At 34.1% G+C, this 26,685-nt stretch overlaps 3 protein-coding genes across 3 annotated transcripts; all 3 read left to right on the forward strand.

The window, feature by feature from the left end:
• The first annotated feature begins 2,540 nt into the window (after positions 1-2,540).
• Positions 2,541-6,275, forward strand: LOC136270028 (recQ-mediated genome instability protein 2-like). The gene is made up of 3 exons (XM_066066228.1): positions 2,541-2,800; positions 5,253-5,355; positions 5,922-6,275. Exons 1-3 carry the CDS (start codon positions 2,615-2,617, stop codon positions 6,077-6,079), a joined length of 447 nt encoding a protein of 148 aa, XP_065922300.1. The 5' UTR covers positions 2,541-2,614; the 3' UTR covers positions 6,080-6,275.
• A 38-nt stretch (positions 6,276-6,313) lies between these two features.
• On the forward strand, positions 6,314-11,847 carry LOC105324552 (peroxisomal membrane protein PMP34). The gene is made up of 9 exons (XM_034457818.2): positions 6,314-6,541; positions 7,012-7,072; positions 7,246-7,312; positions 7,810-7,964; positions 8,416-8,541; positions 10,556-10,704; positions 10,816-10,914; positions 11,089-11,150; positions 11,514-11,847. The coding sequence occupies exons 1-9, from the start codon at positions 6,440-6,442 to the stop codon at positions 11,647-11,649; spliced, it is 957 nt and encodes a 318-aa protein (XP_034313709.2). The 5' UTR covers positions 6,314-6,439; the 3' UTR covers positions 11,650-11,847.
• A 4,089-nt stretch (positions 11,848-15,936) lies between these two features.
• LOC105324551 (QRFP-like peptide receptor) lies at positions 15,937-26,589 on the forward strand. The gene is made up of 6 exons (XM_011423663.4): positions 15,937-16,913; positions 19,514-19,772; positions 23,660-23,837; positions 24,032-24,139; positions 24,505-24,670; positions 26,408-26,589. The coding sequence occupies exons 1-6, from the start codon at positions 16,526-16,528 to the stop codon at positions 26,542-26,544; spliced, it is 1,236 nt and encodes a 411-aa protein (XP_011421965.4). The 5' UTR covers positions 15,937-16,525; the 3' UTR covers positions 26,545-26,589.
• Positions 26,590-26,685: the final 96 nt, after the last annotated feature.

Below are 26,685 nucleotides of genomic sequence, written 5' to 3' on the forward strand. Positions count from 1 at the left end.
GGTTATTAAAATTTAACCCGTCCAAAACAAAAGCTGGTTTTTTTCACAGAGAGACATGTAGAAGAATTTCCAAGGTTATTTTTTCAAGGGTGTCAACTGGACTATGTTTCAACTCACAGAAATCTTGGATTATTTTTTTCTAACGACCTAAGTTGGTCTCAATATATTAATGATATAATAGTAAATAGTGCATATAAAATATTAGGACTTTAAAAAAACTACAGGCTACTCTAGGTAGAACAAATTTATCAAAAATGTATATCACATTTATTACACCAGTTCTTGAATATGCTTCAGTAGTATGGCAAGGTTGTAATATGTTTTACATGGAGAGATCAGAAAAAGTTCAATTAAGTGCTGCAAGGATAGTTACTGGGTTACCCATTTTAGCATCTACAGAATCTCTCTACACAGAAACTGGCTGGGAACCTCTTGTCATGCAGTCGACGTAATAAGGCTAAATTAATAACCATGTTTAAAATTCATACAAATCAAGTACCCGAGTACTTGAGCAACATTATTCCTCCTGTAACAAAAAATGATTCAAAATATCACACAAGATATAGCGAAAAGTATATTGTTCCAATCAGCAGATTAGAACTGTGTAAAAAATCTTTTGTACCTGACACAATTCTGATTTGGAATTCTCTCAATTTAGAAGTTATGGAAGCAACGTCTCTCAACATATTCAAGAAAAATATTACTGAAACTATCCCTCAACCTCCGAAATATTTTTCATTTGGTAAACGCACTATCAAAATTTTATATACCAAGTTGAGACACAACTGTATTTTGAATTATGATCTGTATAGAAGAAACATTATTGAATCACCTAATTGTATTTGTGGTCAAAAGGAGGATGTTTATCATTTTTTTTCTTTGTATGCAAGAATTATGTAATTGCTAGAAACTTTTTAATAGGCTTGAAGAAACAATCTTAATTAATTCACATTTGCTTCTTAATGGTAGTGACAATTTGTCTTATAAATAATACAAACTGTTTTATTTTTTAGCAGTTAAAAACTTTATTAAAGAGTCTGGAAGATTTAATAACTAATTTTTCTTGTTTATGCTATTTTATACTGTGTACATCAACACTATTTATTATTTATTCGCAAATACTTTGTAAATGCTTTTTTATGAATATTACTATTATAAAGTTAATAACTATAAGTAACATGTAATATTAAAAATGATAATTGTGTATATTGTATGTATTATCATTAGGAGAGGAACACGTAAGTTGTTAGAACTTGTTTCCAATCCTCTTGTGTAATTACACAATAAAATTTGTTAAAATCAAACTTGGGAACAAAGCAACCCACTTTGAAAACTTTCATACCTCTTTCCCCTAACGAAAGGAAGGATAAGCTAGCTGTAATTAAAGTACAGCAATTTCAACAAAACGAGCTGGCCAAACAATAGTTTCTCCCATGTTATGTTGAAAATCTTTAGGTGACGTGTCTAAACATAAACGCTCATCTCAAATTTAAACCAAACAAGTCACTTCATTATTGAAATAAGAGAACTACATTGTACAGACATGTAAATATTATCAACTAAAAATAGGCTTTAGTGTATTTTTTTTCTCAAACTGATATTCTAAATAGATCATACTGTGTTTGCCCCAAGTGCCTGTGCAATCAACACTGATCAAGAGAATCTATATAAACAAAAAAATATCGATTCCTCATTGAACTCACAGAAAAGTTGGCGAAAATAAAATAAAAAAGAATCTTTGTGTATTTGGTGTTTTTTCACCCCCCCCCCCCCCCCCCAATTTTCTTATGCTTGATTCCATGCAGGAAAAAATATCGCGAGAAACAGATCCACTTCGCGAATGCTACACTATTAAAAATATTACGTTATGTGCGACGCCTCTTGGAGTGTCAGTACTTTGATCTTGTAAAAAAAGAATACTGTACTGGATAATTTTGCCAGTGGCAAGATGGTATTTTTGCAGCTGTCTAAGGTGCATGTCCCAAAAAATTCAAATAATCATATGATAGACCCATTTTTAAAAAAGTTTATAACAACTTTTATTATTGATGTATCTCACCTTTCAGGGGAAATATTAGTACCATTGAAATTCTTACGCAAAACTTAAGTTTTTCACACAGGAAAAAATATTTCGATGGGATAGCCTATTTAGAATTTTCTACCGCAAAAAGAATTTCTTATTGAAATTTATATCCCGATAGGGTTTGAAAAAAAACTCCCATAGAAATTTGAAATTCAATCGAAAATCTTTAATTTCTACAGGAAAAAAACCCAAAATTTCTGTATAAATTTCCAGTAGGAAATATTTTTATTAAATAGGAAATATAACTCCGGTAGGTTTTTTTTTAACCCAACAGGATTTTCCAAAAAATCCTTTAGGAAAATTATTTCTCCTATAGAAATTATTTTTCCTCCATTGTATTTAAATTTTTAAAGGTACCTTTCTCACCTTTCAGGAGAGACGCACTAAAAACAAAAAGTGGTTATTCAATATTGTTTGATAATCTCTAAGCAATGGTCTATCCTTCGGTGGACACTTTTATGGTGCAGCAATGAGTTTTAATGTCGGGATCGAAGTTACCTTCAAGTTGGAAAAAAAGGCGGCAAAATTGACATGATGGCATCTATTCTTGATTATCCAGCAAGAAAAGTTTTTGTTAAAGATTTGACAAAATGTGTTCGTTTACAGACCCAAGGGGTCGAGAACGTAGGAAAAAAGAAACAGAAAGAATGGAAGATTGAGTGTAATGGAGTTGAATTCATCGCCACGGTGGTGTGGATGCAAGGACTTGTCACAGAGGTATGCGATCAGCCCCCCCCCCCCCCCCGTTCTTTATTCTGAGATATATTGAGTTATTGACAATTATCATTATCAATGAATATTAGATAAATTTCAAAGTTTCCAAACGAAAGAGGTCCAGTACATTCTCTTGATCATCTATATTATATATGATAGCTTTAATTATAAATATGATCTGAGCTTTTTTTAGGCTTGATTTAGCCATTTTGTCGTACATTTTTCATGAAAGTGTAACTTTTGCAGCATGTTTAAAAAATGGCACTTTAGTGCAGTGATAGTTTTTAACGTTAAATTGTTCTGTAAACATTAATTAATGCACATAAAAATAATTCTCATCAAAGTGTTTCTTCTGAAGAGACTTTGCACTAAAATTTTTAAAAGCTTTGGGACAATTCATTCATGACCACACAGTTACTTCTTGAATGAAATATAAATAAATGAAGTCAGTTATGTCAGATAAGAAAAATATACCGTGAGGTCTTGGGTATAGCACGTACTTGTGTATAATACGCACCCCCTTACTGCAGGTCCTATGTATAATATGCACCCCAAAAATATCAAAATCGACGACCGTCATTTTCCCCAATATTATCAATGTTTAATGATAATTTCAAAATCCAAGTGTAATTTCTGTAATTTTGAGATCGGAACATAGCCAAACATAGCCAAAGTGATCAAAATCTGTGGCTGCCATTTACCCTAAAACTATTGATGTTCATTGGTAATTTAAAAATTCGAACAGAATTTTTGTAATTTTGAGATTGGAACATAAGTGATCAAAATCGGTGACAAATTTATCCTAGCCTATCGATATTTAATGATAAATTCAAATCCAAGCGAAATTTTGTGATCAAAACATAGCCCAACGATCAAATTGACGGTGTGATTTTCCGAAAGAACTATCAATTTTTAATGATAATTTTACAACACGAGTGCAATTACTGTAATTTTGGGATCGGAGCATAGCCCAAGTGATATATGTGTTGGTGTTTCATCTAAAAAAAGAAAAAAACAGCCATTTTTTATCATGATTAAATGGGCGGATTTAAGTAAAGATCAAATGTTTTTTGTTTTTGCAATTTTACATAAATATGAGTGTATGATTTACATCGGTGTCAAATGACATCTGACACTTCAATGATGGTAAAGAAAGAGATTTCTATAGAATGGTGGAGAAGTTGAAGATCATCAATTATGCTGAGACAAGTGGCAACCGAGCTGGGGGGGAGAGAATTCAAGGTCAACAATGTGAAAATCAAAACAGTGGCGGCTAAAGAAAGACTGGCTTCAACAACTCCCAAAGACACAGATGGAGGAACAGCTCAACGCTTGGATCCAGGACGTGTGTTAGCAGGGGGTTGGAGTATCTATGGTGGAAGTAAAGATAAAGGCAAGGATCATCACCAAACAGATGAAGATAGCGAACTTTAAAGCACCCCATGGATGGCGATACAGATTTTTCTGGCGGCACAACCTATCCATGAGAAGAAGAACGCACATCGCTCAGACAATACCAGAAGACTATGAGGACAAAGTCACAGATTTTCAGCGATTTATTATACAGCAGAGAAAGAGGAATGATAACGCCCCTGTCCAGATCGAGAATGCTGACCAAACACCACTAACCTTCAACATTCCACACACCACTGCAATTGCCACCAAAGAAACAGATCTATCAGCATTAAGACAAAGAGGAATGAAAAGAACAGATTATTTTACAGCTGTGCTTGCATGTACACTGATGGAGGGAAGCTGCCACCATACTTCATCTTCAAGAGGTAAACCCTGCCTAAAGAGAAGTTTCCAGATGGAGTGATAGTTGGAGTACACAAAAAAAGGATGGATGAACGAAGACCTGATGCAGGACTGGATCAAGATGTATGGGAGAGAAGACCGGACACAGCTAGCCAAGCCTGCTTGTATTGGACGCCTTCAGATGCGTAGTGTCTTAAAAAGTAAAAGTCTGGGTGTAGTGAGGTACCTTAATAAAGCTATATAGCTTTTTCAAGCTAAACCTATAGCTAAATCAAGATATTGTACTGGACCTGCAAAACAGCTTTAAAGAGACTATAAATCAGTGTATCAAACATGTCCATCCCTAATCTCTGCAATATACACGGGTTGTTTAATATGGGTGTTATTTTAGTTCACCTGAGCGGAAGCCTCAAGCTGTCATGGGAGCTTTTCTGATAAAAATTTGTTTTCTGTCAGTGTCAGTCTGTCTTTGGCGTTGTAAACTTTTCACATTTTGTCTTCTCCAAAAACTGCAAGGCTTTCAAATAACATGCAACTTTATAGAATCACAAAACGAGGTTTTTAAAAAAAGAAAAAATATAGAATTGGTGGCATATATCAGATGTGTACAAACTTAGATAGTATTGATATGAAATCATATTGATGAATTGCGCAGGGTAAAGGAACTTACTATATAGGTACAAACTCTATATGATAGATAAACAAGGAGGAGGGTTTCATGATTCTGGATGACAGTACAGGCAGAGTCAAGGTGGCTGGATACAACAATATCCCCTTTATATCACTGTCACTGGCAACAGGTGGGTAATTTTGTTAATTGATATGTGAGTGAATGACATTACATTGTGTTTGACTGAAAGATATGGAAAGTTCTGGTCTCAATCTGATTTAATTCAAACTTCCACAGTAATTTTGAATTGTCAGTTTTCATGAAATTTTGATTCATGTTCTTATGCAAAGAAATATTTTTCAGAAGTGCAATACATTATTTTTAGTAAAATCAATTGAACAAAGTACATGTAATGAACCCCCACCTTCAAATGTTATGACTGGCTTTGGAAAATTTTTGAAAATGGAAACCAGTCTATTAATTTTTTTTTTTAAATCAAATTGCTGAATTCATGATATCACATATCTCAATATCTTCAATTAATGCCCTTGTCAAGCCCTGAGTTGTTCATATAAGAGAATTTAAAAATGTATAGTTTTCTCTGAATGTTATATAGATAATTTTATTTAAAAAGCCCTTGCCTGCATGGTGTTGAATCCTGTCATGTTCTTTTATAATCATGCAGATTACTGATTAATTATGATATTTGAATTAAATAAACAGATTAATTATCTTTGGTCTTGCCTCCCCCTGTAGGACAGTATGTAATGGTCATTGCCTCGGTATCCCGCTGTGGAGATCTTCCTGTGGTTTGTGCATTAAAACTCCAGAGCCTGACACAAGTGGAGAATGCCGAGAGGTCATGGTCCCTGGAAGTCATGGACCAAATTCTCCATCTCAGTGCACTAGGCTAATTCTTCAAGTGATGTGATAATTTTTGTGTAAATGACCATAAAATGATTGAATTATCATTGGAGAGTAAAAAAATCAATAAATATTGTCATTATTATTATTTATGAAACTATATGTTCAACATTCACTATATTGATTATTGTATGTAATATTATAATCTATTGAAAATATTGATATAATTTGATTGGACATATATGTATAAAATGTAAAAGAAATATTTTTACTATGTAACCTCTACTTTGTCTGTATAAAATACAGTGTAACACACATTGTGTTGAACTACAGTGTTTTTGCATACTTGTGGTATATTAGTGTAACTAAGGGCAGATAACTCTAAAAATGTTTACACATGGAGATCCAGGATGATGTCCAAACTAACAGCTGTAGATAAAAGCATGGTGTCTGGGAGACTGAGTGGTCTGTTGACCTACTCCAACTTTGTACATGCTGTGTCAGGAGCCACGGTAAGCATTAATCGCCTTTGAAATTTTGTTTACAGTATGTCAAATGTGTGAAACCTTTGTATATATATGTTCATAAAACTTCAACAGTTGTGTCAGGAAGCCCCTAAGTCACAAACTTACCTAGTTTTCCCAAATTTCTATGTCACTAGGTGTGTAACTGATTAGTTCAGTGGTTATACACGATACACAAGATGTCCTGTGTTCAATCAGTCATGGATGAGACTTGACTTTTTACCAACTTTTTAATGTTACAAAAATCCATCTGAATGTTATTGTTTACTAATGCACTTTAAAATGTTAAAAAAATTGTACACCATAACATTGAAATTGAATTAAAGTATTCTTGAATTTGCAAAAAAGCTAACTAAGGTTATTATGTACTATGTAGTTATAATGCTGAAATTTATATGTATCTTGTGTGTGGCATTTGAAACAATTTTCTACATTGTTGACTTTATTGTTCTTTGTAGGGCAGTGTGATCGCCATGGCGGTTTTTTACCCCCTGGAAACTGTCAGAACAAGATTACAAGGTAATTAATGCTTCCAAACTACTACTCTTCAAATAGGCTGTCATTTACTATTGTTTCATTTGATTACAGTTATTTTGTTGGATTTGAAGTACATATAAATAGTCTTTTTTTATGTACTAGAAATATGTATTTCATAAATAAAAACACTCTCTGTTGGTTATTATTATTTACAGTTCATGTAGGCCGACAAGCCAAACATGCACCAGTGGAAGCCCTGGACATAATGAAAGAAGAGGGCATGTAAGTTGTTGCCACTTACTTATTAGCTTCAGGATACATTACCATCAACATTGAGATAATCATTGGTTATAAAAATGTTAATAATATATATCCATTTCATAATTGAATTATAAATGTTATGTATCTAATTGCAGAAATCTCTTTGTTAAACAATAACATTATATGTTTAAGTTATTTGAATAGACAATCAACAATAAAAAAAATCTAACTTTAACTTCTCCTGCAGAGGTTTATTTTACTGTTGGGAGTTTGGTCCACAGTTCATATGCTGGCATTAAATTGCATTTGAAATTGTCATTGATTAAACTGCTTGGATATAGTTTTGTTCATTGACTTGTATTTGCTTACTAGTTTTCTTATCCAATAGCTAAAAAATACACAGTTGATGTAAATATTATAATGAACTGACAAATGACTACTAGTTTATGAATTTAGAACTACCGGTAATGGATGAATTTAAAGCTAAAAAAATCAATGTTTGAAATATTTGTGTGTAGATCCTCCCTATACCAGGGTCTCTTTCCTGTGCTGGTCACGCTCTGCTGCTCAAACTTTGTGTACTTCTATACATACAATGGTCTGAAAACCACCTTACTGGAGGAGGGGAGCAAGCCAGGCCCTGTCAAAGACCTACTGATGGCCTTCGTGTCCGGTAGTTAACTGTGTATTTTATATGATAATGTTCAGGAATTTTGAGATTTTGACAATTGATTTAGTGATTAAAATTATTTAATTGAAAGAATGGAGAGAGAGAGAGAGATGTTACAATATCTATTATCTACATATTGAATTATACTGAATTTTAAAAGTAAAATAAGTATAATACATCAATCTAATTAAAATTAGACCTTTCATCTTTCATGTATTAAGGATCTTTCACGAGCAGTAACTATACATAACAGAGAGCAAGATGAAAGGTCTAATTTAATTAGATTGAATAATACATGTACATAATACATGTAAATGTGTATATACAAGTACACGTATGGTTTATTTTTTTAAGTTCAATTGGTATAAATTTAATCTATAGTTTCTGCTAAAAAATTTGTAAAGACAGTGCATTTACAGGAACTTGTTTTTTAAATATGAATTTAATCATTTAGGTGTCATTAATGTTGTGATCACAAATCCTCTTTGGGTTGTCAACACAAGGATAAAAATCCAGGGACTGAAATGTGGCACTGAGAAACAGAAAACAGCACCCACCACTCTTTACAGGGGGATTATTGGTAAGAATTAATTCTGTCCAAGGCAACTAACAGGCTGATTTCTAATTGGATCTGAGATTCAAGATTTTCTATCTTATTCAAGGGAAATCATTTGGATATGTAACACGCCTCCTGAAAACTAAAAATTTTACATTAAGGCAGTATCTTAACAGACAGTGGGAGATACTTTTACATTTCACTGTCATTGGTATTGATTGAAGTGAAGAGTCAGTGAAAGAAGATAATCATTTTTTAACCGGGTTTTCCAACGGAAAAATCCGGTTATTAAAATGGTGAAAATGGCGGGCGGGCGTGCGGGTGGGCGGGCGGCTGCCAAAAGGGTACCCTCATTGTACGGATAACTCCTCCTACAGTTTTCAAGATAGGAAGTTGTTCTTTTGCAGATCAATTGTACATATATCAGAGGTGTGCATATTGGTAGGATTTTGATTTCCGATAATTTATCGAAAAAATACCAGCTTTTGAACATAGTCATTTTTTGGCAAAATATTGCATTTTTATAGGGTACCCTCATTGTACGGATAAATCCTCCTACAGTTTTCAAGATAGGAAGTTGTTCTTTTGCAGATCAATTGTACATATATCAGAGGTGTGCATATTGCTAGGATTTTGATTTCCGATAATTTATCGAAAAAATACCAGCTTTTGAACTTAGTCATTTTTTGGCAAAATATTGCATTTTTATAGGGTACCCTCATTGTACGGATAACTCCTCCTACAGTTTTCAAGATAGGAAGTTGTTCTTTTGCAGATCAATTGTACATATATCAGAGGTGTGCATATTGGTAGGATTTTGATTTCCGATAATTTATCGAAAAAATACCAGCTTTTGAACATAGTCATTTTTTGGCAAAATATTGCATTTTTATAGGGTACCCTCATTGTACGGATAAATCCTCCTACAGTTTTCAAGATAGGAAGTTGTTCTTTTGCAGATCAATTGTACATATATCAGAGGTGTGCATATTGCTAGGATTTTGATTTCCGATAATTTATCGAAAAAATACCAGCTTTTGAACTTAGTCATTTTTTGGCAAAATATTGCATTTTTATAGGGTACCCTCATTGTACGGATAACTCCTCCTACAGTTTTCAAGATAGGAAGTTGTTCTTTTGCAGATCAATTGTACATATATCAGAGGTGTGCATATTGCTAGGATTTTGATTTCTGATAATTTATCGAAAAAATACCAGCTTTTGAACTTAGTCATTTTTTGGCAAAATATTGCAGATAGGGTACCCTCATTGTACGGATAACTCCTCCTACAGTTCTCAAGAAAGGAAGTTGTTCTTTTGCAGATCAATTGTACATATATCAGAGGTGTGCATATTGCTAGGATTTTGATTTCTGATAATTTATCGAAAAAATACTAGCTTTTGAACTTAGTCATTTTTTGGCAAAATATTGCAGATAGGGTACCCTCATTGTACGGATAACTCCTCCTACAGTTTTCAAGATAGGAAGTTGTTCTTTTGCAGATCAATTGTACATATATCAGAGGTGTGCATATTGCTAGGATTTTGATTTCTGATAATTTATCGAAAAAATACTAGCTTTTGAACTTAGTCATTTTTTGGCAAAATATTGCAGATAGGGTACCCTCATTGTACGGATAACTCCTCCTACAGTTTTCAAGATAGGAAGTTGTTCTTTTGCAGATCAATTGTACATATATCAGAGGTGTGCATATTGCTAGGATTTTGATTTCCGATAATTTATGAAAAAAATACTAGCTTTTGAACTTAGTCATTTTTTGGCAAAATGTTGCATATACATGTAGGGTACTCCATTTCACTGGATAAGGGTTGACATGGATTATGGATACAGTTTACATAAAAGAAAACCCGGTTTGCTGTCACATTGACAGCTTTTCACTTGTTTTGCTGTTTGAGATGCATTTATGGAAGGAAAAAAGATGAGAAATTCATTTTGATTTCTTATTAGATTTAGGTTCATTATCTTTGTACATGTACATACAACATGATGTTGATATCTGTCCATGTTTGATTTTAGATGGTTTATGTAAGATAGCGTCACAAGAGGGTCTGTCAGCCCTCTGGAATGGAACGGCAGCATCCATAATCCTGGCCTCCAATCCATCCATACAGTTCATGGTGTATGAAACAATCAAACGATACTTTCAGCAGTTTTTCAAATCAAAAGCAAGTACAACCATTTCTATTTATTGTTCCAGTTGTTCTATTCAAAGCAGATTTACAAGTATCACTTGGTGTTTAATTCATGCAAGTTATTTTTTGTTTTCAAACAAATAGGAACTTAGTGGCTTTTTATACTTTATCATTGGTGCAATATCAAAGATGGTGGCTACTGTTGCAACATACCCTTTACAAATTTTGCAGTCTCGTTTTAGGGTAAGCTTGTGGTGATGAAATGGAATTTACGTTAAAAATTGACACGAGAATAAGTTCAGATATTTTCTTCAGAAATTTATGTCTTGTGGGGATAAATAATATCTTGTCATTTTTAGCTGTTAATGCCATGTAATTAGGACCATATATGATGCATTTTGAAATCTTTGTTTTAAGGCTGGAAGTAAAAAGTCGGATCATTCCAAGAAGATCACACAAAGTTTGCTGAATATTATCAGGTAATAAAAACACTGTAAATGTTAAAAAAAATGATTCAGTGCTAAACATGAATATCATAAATCTTTGTAGCAATGTGTTGTCTTTCACAATTATGCATTAAAAATATCTTTATGATGTAAAAATAATGAAATTGCACCACGAAGACAGAAGTGACAAACAAGCATGCTAGTTCTTGCCAAAGAAGTACAACACAAATTTTACAGAGTCCCAATAGAACAATAGTTTAGTAATATTCCTGTAATACCATTTCAAATTTTAAGACAATTTTAAATAAAAAGAGTGATTCGAAGAAATTTTCAAATAGATATTTGTAAAGTTATTTAGACGTAAATGTTGAAAACCAGTCCAACTTTTCCCCACAGATCGGAGGGCTTCCTGGGACTATACAGAGGTATGGAGGCCAAACTAGTGCAAACAGTACTGACGGCCGCCCTCATGTTCCTTTGTTATGAAAAGATTGCGGCATTCATCTTCAGAATTATGGGGATAAAAACATGACAATATCAAGAGAATCATGCTTCCTGACTTTAAACATTTTAGGTTGAAAGTGATTCCTTTCTGTTATGTTGCCATACCTTTAACAAACGCCATTTATATATACACTTATATTTTTTACATTATGTGTTAAATTTTGTTACAGCTTGTATTGCTTTAAAAACTCCTGATTTTATTATATTAAAATTGATTTTAATTTTTGTTAATGTTCTTTTGCATTGATCACATCTCCTTTTAACATGTTATGAACTTGTACATTCCCCCGTAGTAACTTTCATGAAAAACTGATATAGTATTTGTTTATGCAGTTTTCTCCATAATTTTAGTAGGTTTTCTGTTGAATATGTATTTTGGGGAAAAGGGATCAGATTGAATGAACAGATTTAACAAATGGAGCAAATTAGGATTGGTAATTTAAAAGCCATTGGGTGTGCCAAGTATAGAAAAGAATGTCCAGAGTTTCCTCACTCTTTCGCCCAATCTGGCTCATACTACGCCCACAAAGTAACCAAGTTTCTAGGTATAAGGTTAAGGTCATTGCAGAATTACGTACAAAACACTGTGCCGGATAATTATGCCAGTGCCAAGGTTGCATTTTTGCACCCGCGTAAGAATTATATTTCCTACAGGAGAATGATATTTCCTGTAGGAATTTGCTTCATACAGGCAGTTTTTCTATAGGAAATTAAGAATTCCTATCGGATTTTATCAAATCCTATCAGAATTGAAATTTCTATAGGAAGTTCTTGTATTCCAATTGTACATTGTATCTCACCTGACAGGTGAGATACAATGATAATAACGGTGGCTGTAAACTCTCAAAGCAATGGTCTATCATATGGCTTATTTGAATTTATCCATATATGCAGCTTAGACGGGTGCAATAATGCCACCTTGGCACTGGCATAATTATCTGGCACAGTGTTACAAGGAAAATCCTTTTCTGGATCATACACTAGTACCCTCTCCCTTTTGTCCAATCTGGCTCATACTTCACACATAGAGTGTTTTTGGTCAAAGGATGTGCAGTGACCTTGAACAAAGTTTCTATGTCAAGGACCAAGATCATATCGGACACATAACAAAATCTTTGTACGAAGCTTATTTTCTCTCCCCTGACTTCTTTCTGGCTCATGCTTCACAAAAACAAGATATTTTAGATGAAGAGTGTGCAGTGATGTGAAGGCCATTGCTGATATCTTTAAAATTCAGGTTTGGGCCATTTTCCAATTGGTTTAATTTTGCAAAGATGGTCACCATCTCAACATTGGTCTAGATTTCCGCAGTCTATTTTATAGTCGTGAATAATTTAAAATATCGGATAACAAAATATATGATTCGTCAGTCTGACGTTGTTTCTGGGTATCATTTATTATCCAACAAGAAATATTTACATCTCTACTCGGATTCTCCACCACTATATCAGAACGCCTCCAGTCTATTTTATAAAAGTCCACTAGGGGTTATATGGAGTGTTATGATATTTAATTTATTTAGATCCTCGAGATCTTTGTTCCAACATGCCCACACCTGGCGGGTGCCCTAGCCAAGGTGTTTCCGGAATGTCTCCTCCTCTACATGGAGAGTAGGCCGTGTCCCAGTCTGTATAAAAAGAGGAGGCAGGAAGACAGCTTCCAGATGACTACTCTTTTATTTAGATATAACAATTTAATATGACATTTTAACAATAAATATCAATATTAATTACAATGAAATTGATCAACATTAATATTGATTACAAAAATCTCTGAAAATAAAATATTATTTGAACCCTCTGAATCTATTAACTTTACTAATTTATCTAACCTATAAAAAGAGGAGGCAGAAAGTCAGCTTCCAGATGACTACTGGGGAGCAGTGTTTCCCGCACCCCTATTTTATACGCACGGACACTGCGCTACAACATTCTCCTCCCAATAAGTAAATGCGATCAAGTGCATACTAATGATCTGACGCACTGTGGTCAGTAGTAGCATTTTATTTAGATTTCGGTGTCGCCAGGCTCATCACTGGACTTAATAAGTTAACACATTTCTCCATGAACATAAATAAACATACGCTATCTATATTACGCATACACTTTAACCAATTTCTATAGAATTTCCGTTATGATACTTGATTGTATACACTGTGATGATCACCTGCCACCAGTTGACCAGGATCGTTTGTATCACAAGAACAGCATGTACGTTCTAATGTGTCCAAATACTTCCTGGCCATCACAATACCGGAATTATACCAAGAACTTGAAATATTTCTGTCGGGCATCACTGTCCCGCTTAATGTTACATTTGTATTTGCAGCGTAAAAAAATTTTTTTTACGCTGCAAATACAAATGTACAATGATACGCGTGTATAATTGTTTCGATCTGAGTAATATGAAGAAAAAGGTTATTTTATTTTATTTTTTTCTTACCAGTTTGTATCAGCAGAACATCGTTAAACTAAGTACTATAGTCTGTCCCAAGATATTTATGCTGCATATTTGAACGATTTTTAATAAAAATACACATACCTGTGACTGAAGTGCAATTAAAATCGATGAAAGGGAAAATTCCCAAGATAACTTCATTCACACATTATCATTTTTCCCTCGTAAAAATTCACAGGAACGAAAACAGATTTCCTACGGAGATTTATAATGGGGAATGTTGACATCTTTTCTCCATTCGGAAGTACTCGGGACCCCTCGTGCAATTTTTCAACGTTATCATCCGGGCGTCTTCATCTCCTTGGCAATGGAAAAACCTCGTAGACTTTTTATTTTTAGCCGTGTACTGATACCCGACAAGCTAGAGGGGGCGTTTCAAAGGGGAAATCTTGGGATTTTTTCATACTATTGAATGAACATCGTCTGAACCAAGAGGTATTTATAAATATTGAATAATTTAAGAAAATATGCGGCAAAAATATCTTGGGACAGACTATAGTTAAGGTAAGAAGAAATTTAAGGTAGACTGGTTTATGTATTACGTTCATATAGGTATTAACTGAATGGTGGTGGCCATTTTTATACAATAATTGTCTTCTTAGAATAAAGAGCTCTGTATTTGTTCAAATTTTGAATCTAAGGTATTTGGAGGTTTTCTTGGGAGTTGATTTTAATCAACTCTCCTATGCAGTTACTCTGGCAAACCGAAAGTGAAACAGTGTTTGGACCTAAGCACAAATCATCACCGCTGACAAGACTTAAGTTCTTGAAAATAATTAAAAAAAACATTCGATGCTATGTATGCTGAGGCATTGTTTTTCAAGGAAACTTATCTAGAAACACTTTGAAAATAGTCAAATTTTATATACTACGAACAATTTAGATATTTTTGTAGTTTCATGTATTCCCACGCCAGAGTTAATATAGTCTTGTTCAACCAGACGCTCGACTGTCTCCGTAAATCTGCGACAAGCTTGTCGGATATAACGGAGACAGCCGAGCCTCTGGTTAAACGAGACTAGAGTTCGATAGTGCTTGGATCCATACAATTTTTAGAACTGTTTCGATAACTAATACATACTAGTAGTTGAAATCCATCTTTAAATATTACACATCATTATTTATATGGGGTCTCTCGAAATTCTTGTCGGAAAAGTCTAAAAATTCATATTGTAAAAAAGTGCATGCGTAATTCAAATACCAACTAGAAACTAATTGCCATGCAAGATAAATTGTTTTTAAAATAAATGATAATCGATAAAATCAACTCCCGTCAGTACTTCAGTACTTTGATTTTCTTTTCCAATAGATAGGAAATTAAATCTCGTTTATATATAATTTTCCTCGATATTTTATTCCTTATCTATTAACATTTAAACCAGTTAGTTCCCAAACTTAGAGTACATTACCAGGCTCTTTTCGGAGCTAGAATATTTCGAATTTTCCTTAAAATAGCACACAAAATGCATTTAAATGCTTATAAGTAAAGCCATACTATACATTTTCAATTGAACACTTTATATATAAATAAAAAATTCATATTTCATAAAAAATATAATTATGAAATTACGAAGTGGAAATCTTCACACTGTGGAGATAGGGAAAAAAATGGAAGATAGGTTGCGTCTGACCTTAAAATTATAAGGCTTGATGTTAATGTTTACAGTTCTGGGGTCTGCAAGAGGAAACATAGATCTTATGTTCTACTACTTGGGATCTATGTCAGAAATCAAACAGATATAACATCGCTTTATTAAGAGGAACATATTTATGAAAATGCAAGCCTTAGAAGAGACTAAAACAAAATTTTAAACCCGCCATAGAAACATGAACAGATGACGTAATGATAACTATCGTCACAATTCACTGGTTTTATGTCCATTCTATTTCCACAAACAGGCGGCTGCGTGAAGTGTGTGGAAATGGAATGGACACCAAACACGTGACTTGCAACGATGCAATGATACAAGCACATGCCAGTTCCGAGGTCTGTTCTGTGCGGTTTCGGTCTTTAGACTGAATGTATCACCTCCACTGCGGACAATAAGTCTTCTTCTTTTTTTTAACGGGAACGTTCACACAACAGCGGCATATGTCACTTTCCATGTCATCCTTTTCCCGTTGAAATCGATACCGTATTAACCAGAGAGTGATGTTGACTTGCGATCCTGATTATGTGCAAAATGCCTAGAGCTGATAAATCAGCTTAATTCTGCAAATTAACAATCTGTTCATATAAATATTGATGAAATGTAAATATTCCTACGCCTCTATGAGATACAAATGGGAGTTTATTGTCAACCTTCGACCAAACAACATTACTTGGTATAGTTCGAATCGTTTACGATGGCATGAAGAGCCACAACGTTATATCGCAAAAGCTCAGGAATTTACGAAGTTAGAAAAACTTATTGTCCCAAAGAAACCGAGGTGTTCAGAAGGAAAAGATGAATCTGTTTGGGAATCTGTTAAGTCCGTTGAACAATTGTCCCCCCGGGGAGAGGGTCCCGGAAATGAGTCCACAACTCCTGAAAATCATGAGTTTTTTCAAAGCACCGGATCCACCCGAGATCCCAGCGTGGGAAATAGGACTGAAAATCGCCTTCTACATTCCGTCTATTGTCATTAACCTTGTCGGAAACAGTCTGGTGATCTTGATTCTGGCTTTCAACAAGAAGATGAGAACCACCACAAACTTACTTATACTGAACTTGAGTGTTTCGGATATATTGGTCGCCTGCTTCTGTTCCTGGATTCATTTGGTCTCACAAGTGACAGCTGGTAACCAGTGGATATTTGGCGCGTTTATGTGTAAATTCAGTTCTTTTGCTCAAGGTAAAAGTTAGATACCATACAATGTAAATCATTTTTTGGGTGACAACAAATGTTCTCTTCATCTGTCAACATAAAGGGACGTTGTGGCGCGAATTTATTATAAAAGAGTGAATAATAACATACATTTGTATATACGAAATTTAAACTTATCCGAGGTTTCACGCATTCTTATTTATCTTTTTAGTCTTAATAGCTTAAAGGCCGTTGAAATTGTATTGGAATTACACGTGGTAACAAACAGGGTTGGTTTGGACATCGAATTGAATGTCACATGATTGCGATTACCATTTAAAATTAGTTACAATTGGAGTTACACAGTAAGAAAAGAATTGAAATTGAATGTTATATATTATTTGATGAGTGGAATCAGAAATCTACACGTATAAAGGGTCCATCTTATTCGATGTATTTACAAATAATTTATTTGTAAATTAATGAAGAAATCGGGTTTAATCGAGCGGCAGCTTGCTCATGCAAGATATCGTGCTGCAGTACATATATTCAGCGCTGGCATGTTCAAAGCGTTGTGAAACTCTATATTTTGTGTTGGGTCAAACAATAATTGTATTTTTCTTTTACTTTAACACAATTTTATTACTTCTGAAAATCGATTTTTCAAAATTAAGTATTTTTTATATAAACAAAATATATTTAGAAATAGACACATTAATGGTTCGGTGTCACCATTTAATAACCGAGGGATCTTACAGCAGGCTTACTTGTACACTAGGGCAGTGCTAGGTCATGATATATAAGATGATCAACAATAAGGGATGCATATGACCCCATATAGTGAACATTTTACTTGAAACTACCAGGTTTTTATTTATAATTATTTTTAAAAATTTTGATTTTCTTTAAACAAATTTGGCTGTCGGTGGTGGGATCACTGATATTTCTTCAAACTCAGCAGCTGTGGTATTATAGTTCGTGGAGGGCCAGAATTCATGTGTTTCGTTATACTCTTTACCCGCGAATGACCCCCCCCCCCTCCCAAAATATTTAGACACTGGAGACTATTGTAATTGCGCGAATAAATTAGATTATAGACAACGAAAAATATAATATTCTGGACAATATCCATGGATTAAAATTGACCCTATTGAAGAAAACTTTTTAAACGATTTAACCACCGAACATAATCGACCCATCAATCTTTAAGAAGAAATACTCAGAAGAAAAAAAACATGTCATGCTTACATAAAAACTTAGAATTGTTTTTTATAAGATATGAAGTATTTTGTTTTCCCCAGAAAATTGCAACTGTAGATGATTGATAGGTCGTTTATATCCTGTGCACAAATGAAGAAGAAAAGCCCAAACATATGATCTACTGCAAATTTTCCAATTAAAAAAAAATTATGAGAGTTTTAATCGGTTTATTTTAACATCCTATAAAACACACTGCCAAGCATATTTTCTACGATAAGATTCAAGATTTTAAGTATAAATTGTTTTATTTCAGTTCGTTTCAGTTTATTATTTTTTTCATTCCTGGGAAGTTTATGTCTTACGTTCTTTTTCAATTAAATATCAATTGTAAATTAAGCTTTACAACATTCAGGATATGGTGTCACTATAACTGAGATATGATAAACATTGTTTTCTTTGCTTCTTTATTTGTTTCATTTTTTTCTTCCAAATTACAGAATAGTTTCACCAATATGCAGAAAACTGATGTTACAGTTGTAATATGACACGTGGTTTTCGGGAGAAGCAATCTCTATCATATTTTAGGGGTTTTGTTTCGTAATATGTTTGCACACTTTGGACAGTTATGGTTAATTTTTAATACATTTTTAATTGAATAATTATATTTTTTTACAAAGATGTTTCAAATATTTTATGTACACATACAACAAATACTCGTTTATTGCATTTTCGTGTCACATTGTATGTTTAGACTTTAATTTGAAGTTTAATTTGAAGATAGTTTATATTGAAAACTTAATTTTTTTTTTGCAACATCTGTTGATTGCATACATTAATTAAAACTCCTTATGAATAAAAATAAGATACGTGTATTTAGAAATAGCTGAACTAATGGTGCAGAGAAATTTGTATTTTTCACATTGTTCCATGTCTTTTTCTATGGAAGTTGGAAATTCACAATCCTTCTATTGGCAATTGAACCATGATATGTCTTTGTCAACTATTTTTGTAACTAAAAACAAGCGACCCCTCCCCCCAAATTTCTCAAGGGCTTTAAAAAGACGCTCCTTAAATGTTAAAATTGCCTCTAAAATTCACACCCAAACACATCTGTTTTATAAGAGATGATTCACCATTCTGTCATTCCTCGCTATAAAAGAAATACCAAGGATTATCTAAACATCAAAGGAGCCTGTTTAAATCAAATCAGTCTTGTTATTTATCTGGCATGCTGACGAAACGAATAATTCAAACAATTGTTCTTTGTATAATTTTCACGTGAAATTTATAATTCCGCGAAAATCACATTGATTTCGCGCGAAATTTGTTCTTGTCATGTAAAATTTGTATGAGGCACATTTGAAATAGCTGTAAACCACCTATATTCCATCTAATAAATAAATTTGATAAATATGTTGTCTTCATCTGTTTCCTTCTCTATTCTCTAGTTGCGGCCTTGACCTCAAGTGTTTTGACCTTGACCGTCATTTCCTTGGAGAGATTTCAAGCGATTGTGTTTCCACTGAAGCGGAAGTTGTCCCACAATATCACTATGGTGGTGATCGTCTGCTCCTGGATTATATCCATAGGGACGGCCTCCCCCTATTTATTTGTTAAAGAACAGAGTGAGCGACAATATTCAGACATGTTGCAAGTACTGTGTAAGGAGAACTGGCCGTCATATTATATTGGCCTCGATGAAGATGGGTAAGCTAAAGATTTATTTCCAACTAACTTAATTACTTTACTTAGACCGGAGACACATTAATTGTTGCCATATTAAGCAATGTAGAATTCTAACTGGAAACTTTATACCAACTTTTATAAGACTATGGAATGAATTCAAATATGGTTACACATGAAATTTTGGCATATTTTATGCTTTTGAAAAGGGTTAAAAGGGGAATACTCACTGTTGTGAAAAACTGCCATCATGGACCAAAATGAATTGGTTGTTAACATTAAGAGACAGAAATTTACTTTAAAATTGTCATTTCCGATTATTTTTTCAAAAAAGTATATTTTTAAAAATCTGTTTTTTGAGAGAAAAAAAACCCCACATGAAATCCTCCGAAATTTAAGAACGGTTTGTAAGATTAATAAATGTCTAGAATAGTCGAGCAGTAACGCAGATAGAATAAGCACTGATTATTGATCAAGAGTGACTTTTTTGGTATATCTTTATCAATACTTATAAAGGAAAAACTCTAGAAATGTCCTGATGATTTGTCCACAATCGGACAAAATAAAAATCAAGCCACCTACTAGTTGTCAATTTAAAAGACTTGACCGACCACTCGTCAAAAAATAAGTCGGGTAATTCCTAAAAATTATTGAGAAATTAAAACTACCGAGCGAAAAATTTACGTCTAGACTCTTAGATAAAAACCTTTAATTAATTTTGCACATATATGTAAATGTCTGTCCAATAACCTGTGTTCAATTTTTTAACTATTTTTGAACTATTAGTAACTACTAGTATCTTAAATATAGGTGGGATTGTGGTAGGAAATACCTTTATGTATGTCTCGCCAAATTTACAAAAATGAGCTATACATAGTTTCACATATGATAAATTAGGTTTATCGACTGGTAAATATGGTTTACGAACCGCAGACTGTAGTTAACGATTCGTTAACTATAGTTTTCATCTGTAAAAGTATTTTTAACGGTTGTAAATTAAAGTTAACGAAAGATAATTTAAGTTTATCTGTCTGCAAATAACGTTAAAAATAGATTTTGCTGATAAATATAGATTTACATATGTAAACTATAATTTACATTCCTGAACTATAGGTAAGAGTTGTTAATCATAGTTTCACAATCGTGAAGCTATATTATTAGATAAATCCTGTTTTGTAATCGCAAATGGTTGTTTTTCTGTAATAATTATAGTTTTACGCTTCTGAAACATAGATGATCGCGTTAACTATGGTTTACAGATGTGAAATATAGATTATCGTCGCTTAATATAGTTTTCTGTCCGTAAACTATAGTTAACAACCGTTAAACCTAATTTATCGACTTGTGAACTATGATTAGCTAATTTTTGTGAATTGGCGTGCCACATATATGAGCCTCACCGTGAATCTGTAAGAATAAAAGGATGACTGGTTTTGGGTTGTTACAAAAGCTGTAAGATATTATGGTAGAACAATTTTTTAAAAGGGTGATGGAGAAGAAAAAAAGTTCGCTTGTATTTGATTTGTTCCCAAAATGGCGCACCGACCACAACAAGATTTTTTAGATGCAAGAAGAGTTAAATATTGTAGTGTCATCATTTTACGTGGTTTCATCACTTTTCTATGATTTCCAATTTTCGTGGATTTTGTTGTCGACTCTTTCCACGTTACATGGAAACAATATGTTGCACGTTGATTGAGATGTACTTAATAACATGCGCTGACACCCCCCCCCCCCCTGCAAAATTCATATATTTTTGAATTAATCATAAAATTACCAAAAATATGCCTCAGACACCCCCCCGGGGTATACTCAAATAACCGTTGCACCCCCCCCCCCGGAAAAATATTCTGGATCCATGCATGTAATAGTACAGCTTTCAAGAAAATGAGAGAGGGTGACAGTTGCATGGACAGGCGAACCAAGATAACAGGTTTAAAACAACATGCAGTGTATCTTAATCTTTATAGAAATTGAGAGAAAAAGACTTTTCTCTGCCGTAAAGAAAAAATGATATAATTTCAATGCGTCACTTTTTGATGATATTAAGCGTATTCATCGCGTTAACTAGGCCTAATCATCATTTCTCAAACATGTCTGCGTCATTATTTTAAAAAATATGCAGATTGCATCGTACCATTTTCAGGTTTTTGGGGTTTAATAAATATTGGTTGAAATATCAGTGCCATTCAGTACTCCGCGCAAAATTGGACATGTAAATGTTGATTAATGCTTTTTTCCATGGGCTATTTATCTAACATTTCATGAAATCGATGTAACAATAAATTAAGAAGTTTTTTCGATCATTACTTTGGCGTCTTCACCCTCCAGGGTTATCTCGACCGTCATTCGGAATCCCTCGCTGTACGTGGATCCTGAATTCATTCAGTGTGATTCATTGTAAAATCGTTATCAATAAACAAAGGAGAAAGATGCCTAATCCTTTCATACGTCAGAAAAGGATATACAGAGGACTTATTGATGAACTTCAAAACTAAAGAATATTGATAAACTTAATATCTTCCAAATCATTAACATGTGAATTGATGCATGTTTGTATCTTCTCTTTCTATCACTGCGATTAAATGAATACGAAAGAAAGTTTGGCAAAGAATTATATAAAGCCCAAACTTACGTATGTATAAATATAAATAAAAATCAAAGTACTGATAGTACTGAAAAGCGCTAACTGTATATATAACAGATATATGTATATAACATTTCAGCTTATGTATACGCACTATATTTCCCAATCACTGCGTGTCACCCCCTGCAATGATGTATGTAAGACCCGTACATTACATTCACAATAGCCCGTACATTGGATTCACAATAGCCCGTGCAATAATGTGCACAAACTCCTGAAACTGGTTCCCTAACCAGTTTAAATGATGTAATCTTCTGCTCATAGGGGGCGGTTATTCGATGCACCGGAAGTAGAAGTCTAACGACAATAAAGCGCTGAGCTATGCTTAGCGCTTTAAAAACAGCATTTAAACATTACTTAACTGATTACATTAAAGACCGTTTTGTTTGAAGCCTGTGGGATTAATCAAATCAGATCTAGAACAAAATGTCCGGAACAATTTACGAAAAATTGAACCATATTTTAATTGTATGGACTGCTCCAATGGTAATCAATCAATGAATTCACCAACCAAAAAGTCCATCAATTGGTTTGCAGAAACTCACTCTTTATTAATACTTTAGAAAGACTCTGATTAGAGGGTAAATTGCGAAGACGTTCAAAATCTTAAGATCCCCATTCCTTTTGGGCAGCAAGTAGACTGTCGTTTACAAAAGTTTAGAATCTTTAAAATCAAAATTTGTATATTTTTTCAAAGATTCAAAATGTTTGTAAAGAACAATTCGCTCACAGTGAGCGATACTGACTGTGGGTCTCTGGCGTTGAACTGGCATTAGCAGATGTCCAACCTTAATAAATTGTTGCAATATAGTTTTCATGAAGTTCACTTTATCATTATATCAAAACATGAATCATACATAAATCCATTGGCCGGAATTGTGTACGGATTGAATGGCAGATGAATGCACCACTATTGCATCTTCGCTCGCCCAGGATTTTCGGTCGGAGCAAAGTGGACCGAAAACCCTTGGCTAGCGATGATGCACTATTGACGCATGCGTCAATCGCGTGTTACATTCAGTAGAATTCTTAATTCTTTTGTTATAGAGTAATGAGTTGGAGCTAGTTCTCTTTTTTCTGCCTGGTAATTTTTTTTATTAATTCACGAAAAAAAGTCTCAATGTGATGCCTGACAACAAATAGGCATCTCCTCGACGGGACCTTCAACAACAAGATCAATATAACAACTGCGACGTCAATGTAACAGCAACAACTATTATAAACAACACAATCATTGCATAAAGCTTTCTCTTCTTTTTGAAAGGAAATGCGAGACAGACCAGCCTGGAATGAGGCTATATTTCACTCTGACCTTCGTCATCATGTACGCCATGCCAATTCTAGTGATGGGAGTCACCTACAGTATTATAACGTGGACCCTCATGACACGTAAGGGGCCCGGGGGTAAAGGAACCTCCTCTATAGACAGGGCCAGAAAAAAGGTACACACTCTCTTATACCTATAGGTTCTGCATCGCTGTCTTCGTCAAATGATGCAAAAATATATTATTCATCAAAAATCAAAATGTTTTGATCGGTTTTCTACTTCTTGCATTCGTTGAATTGGTTCTATAGAATGTTTATATTGACTGGACTTATCCATTTCTTCTCTATGAATTTGGGACCTTTTTTTCAGATCATCCGCATGTTGATAATGGTTCTGGTGTTCTTTGTGATCTGTTGGACTCCACAGTGGGGCCTTCTCCTCAATGATGCATATTTCCCACCAAAGGGAAATCAAAAGGTTGGACGACTCTCTCTCTCTCTCTCTCTCTCTCTCTCTCTCTCTCTCTCTCTCTCTCTCTCTCAGACAAATTCTAACACACAGATTAGTCGTCTTGAGATTTGAGAATCAAACCATTATGTATCACTAATTACCGTTTATTAGATAAATTTAGACATTGCGTGATGGTCATGATAAAATAAGTCAAGATGCAATGGGGAATGCGCTGAGAAAAAGTCATGGATACGCTTTTTCCATTTTGCTTCTGTAACGATTTGATCTATAATACTTTATCAATTGGTATGGGAATTCTTCGTTGCTTATTTAATCAGTAATCAATTGTTTCTTAACTCCATTATTTGGTGAATATACCTGTTTTTTAATAGAGAGACGATTATGTGGTAGCGTTGAAGTACATGGCGCTGTATATTGCCTACACCAACAGCGCCATCAACCCGATCATGTACGCAGGCTTCAACGAGAATTTCCGGCGCGGGTTTCTGGACGCCTTCAAGTGCCGACTTTGGAGCAAGAAAAATAGAATACATTCAGGTATTCTACCTAAGCAACGTTAATCAAGAAAATATGTTTCTTTTGCAATTGTTTGTTCAAAAATGCACACGTAATTACCTATATCATCGAATATAAAATCTGAAATGGGTATCTTTTAGCTATGTTCATCTGTGATGTGCAATATACATATAATAAGGCTTCTACATAAATTACACATTTATAAAATCGTAATTAAAATACACTGTAGGAGATAAAATCAAGTTGTTCAATGAAAGAACATAAGTTTGAAGGCAATTGTTTTCACGTCTACGCTATAATATCCAATTTTTGACATATTTCATCTTTAAAAAATGTATCGAAATGAGTTTGTTCCTCCCTTTATACAATCTCAAAGTCATAAAAGATCGTTGGTTTAAGTTTTTTTTATCATTTAAAGACAGAAATAAAGTTACTAAACGTAAATTCGGTCTAGAACATTTCATTTACACTGGCGTCGGAAGCAAATTGAAAGTGGGGGGGCTAGACTAATCCTCTGAAATATTGAGAAAAAAGTAATTCCCAAAATCAGGGAAATCCTAATCCGTGGGGGGGGGGGGGGGGGGGGGGGGGGGGGGGTATACCTATACTTTCCGTAAAAAAAATTACTTACCCAACAATTTTTTTTCCCAAAATCATGAAATTCCTAATCCGTGGGGGGGGGGGGGGGGGTAAGCTTCTGAATCCAACTTTTCAATCTTTCAAGGTAAATTTAGAAACAATAATCTTTCCTGCGAGAAAAAGTGGGGGGGCTGAACCCTCTATTATGCTATGTTTCTAATGGTAAGGTATAAATTTGCAAAAAAAAGTGGGGGGGGGCTAAGCCCCCCCTAGCCCCCCCGGTTCCGACGCCTATGATTTACCAATAAACGTTTATAATGACCACGTTCTTTGAATTGTTCAATGTGGCACATTTTATGTTTATTATCTAGACAATCAGTAGAACCCACAGAGCACTTTTAATACTCCAAGCCAAACTATATCTGTCTATGATGATTATTTTTAATTTCGTTAATTGGTTATTCAATTTATTAAAATAGATATCATTTATCAGTAAAAAAAAGTATAATATTTCCTTTTCCAGCGCTTAAAGTGCAAGTCGATATTCGAAGTGTACTTCGTGTTCTGTGATCTAAAAGCGGTTATCAGCGTGTAAACAACATTTTGAAAATATTGGAGTACAACTAGATATAATCAGCAAAGCGTCGCACTTAATTTGAAAACAACTCGCGTTAGTTTAAATACTGATGCGTTGATAACTAAGAATTTACTATATATAGAGACGGTTTCAGATACCGGTGGGAAATATTGCGTTTGCATTGTTGTTTTTTATTTTATTTTTTTTATTTCTCACAATCCTTCGTAAATATCATTTTAGGAAGATGGAATCTGACGTTGCAAAGCCCCGCCCTTCCGATAATAAAGTCTGTCAGCTAATAGAGAATTAACTTTGAATTAAATAGGTGTTGAAGTCTTGATACCATTGATTAAACTTTACCGTAGTAGCACAGATCAAAAATTACCAAGAACTCCTCGAAAAGTATAATACTGTTTTTCAGCTTTAAAGATTTCAAACAAGCTCTCAATGCATGTATACCAAGAAGTTTTAGGGTATATCGAAACTATAGGAAGGTCCTAGATCGCAAATTCCTACGATACCAAGGAAGATATTGATTTATACAGTATACTACTAGTAGCCTTTATAATATCTGTTATGATTTTTATATTTTGTATACACAGATGTGGGGAATTCAAACATTCCCGCTGGGTCACTGCGGAACAACGCCGGAACGAGTAGGGGTGTGTCAGCGTTCACTAGAGGGACCAAATGTGGGGGCGAGGACGACTCACAAGTTTACGGTGCTTCCAAAGACTAACATTAGAAACTAAAGAAGGAAAAAACCTTTTGCCCCCCCCCCCCCCCCCCCCTCTCAAATTCAATTGTATTTTGATAATCTTTGTACATTTTATGTATATTGTTTACACAGAAGACTGGATACATTGAAAAGTACAGTGTC

Source organism: Magallana gigas, chromosome 7, assembly GCF_963853765.1.
Source record: "Magallana gigas chromosome 7, xbMagGiga1.1, whole genome shotgun sequence".
Classification (NCBI taxonomy): domain Eukaryota; kingdom Metazoa; phylum Mollusca; class Bivalvia; order Ostreida; family Ostreidae; genus Magallana; species Magallana gigas.

Excerpts from the sequence above, each read along its gene's own strand:
- LOC105324552 (XM_034457818.2), top strand. The coding sequence starts at position 6,440 with ATGATGTCCAAACTAACAGCTGTAGATAAAAGCATGGTGTCTGGGAGA. Across the intron at positions 7,073-7,245 it reads TGTCAGAACAAGATTACAAG|TTCATGTAGGCCGACAAGCC; the intron begins GTAATTAATGCT and ends TATTATTTACAG. Across the intron at positions 11,151-11,513 it reads AGTTTGCTGAATATTATCAG|ATCGGAGGGCTTCCTGGGAC; the intron begins GTAATAAAAACA and ends TTTTCCCCACAG.
- LOC105324551 (XM_011423663.4), top strand. The coding sequence starts at position 16,526 with ATGAATCTGTTTGGGAATCTGTTAAGTCCGTTGAACAATTGTCCCCCC. Across the intron at positions 19,773-23,659 it reads ATTGGCCTCGATGAAGATGG|GAAATGCGAGACAGACCAGC; the intron begins GTAAGCTAAAGA and ends TCTTTTTGAAAG. Across the intron at positions 24,140-24,504 it reads CACCAAAGGGAAATCAAAAG|AGAGACGATTATGTGGTAGC; the intron begins GTTGGACGACTC and ends GTTTTTTAATAG.
- LOC136270028 (XM_066066228.1), top strand. The coding sequence starts at position 2,615 with ATGATGGCATCTATTCTTGATTATCCAGCAAGAAAAGTTTTTGTTAAA. Across the intron at positions 2,801-5,252 it reads TGCAAGGACTTGTCACAGAG|ATAAACAAGGAGGAGGGTTT; the intron begins GTATGCGATCAG and ends TCTATATGATAG. Across the intron at positions 5,356-5,921 it reads ATCACTGTCACTGGCAACAG|GACAGTATGTAATGGTCATT; the intron begins GTGGGTAATTTT and ends CTCCCCCTGTAG.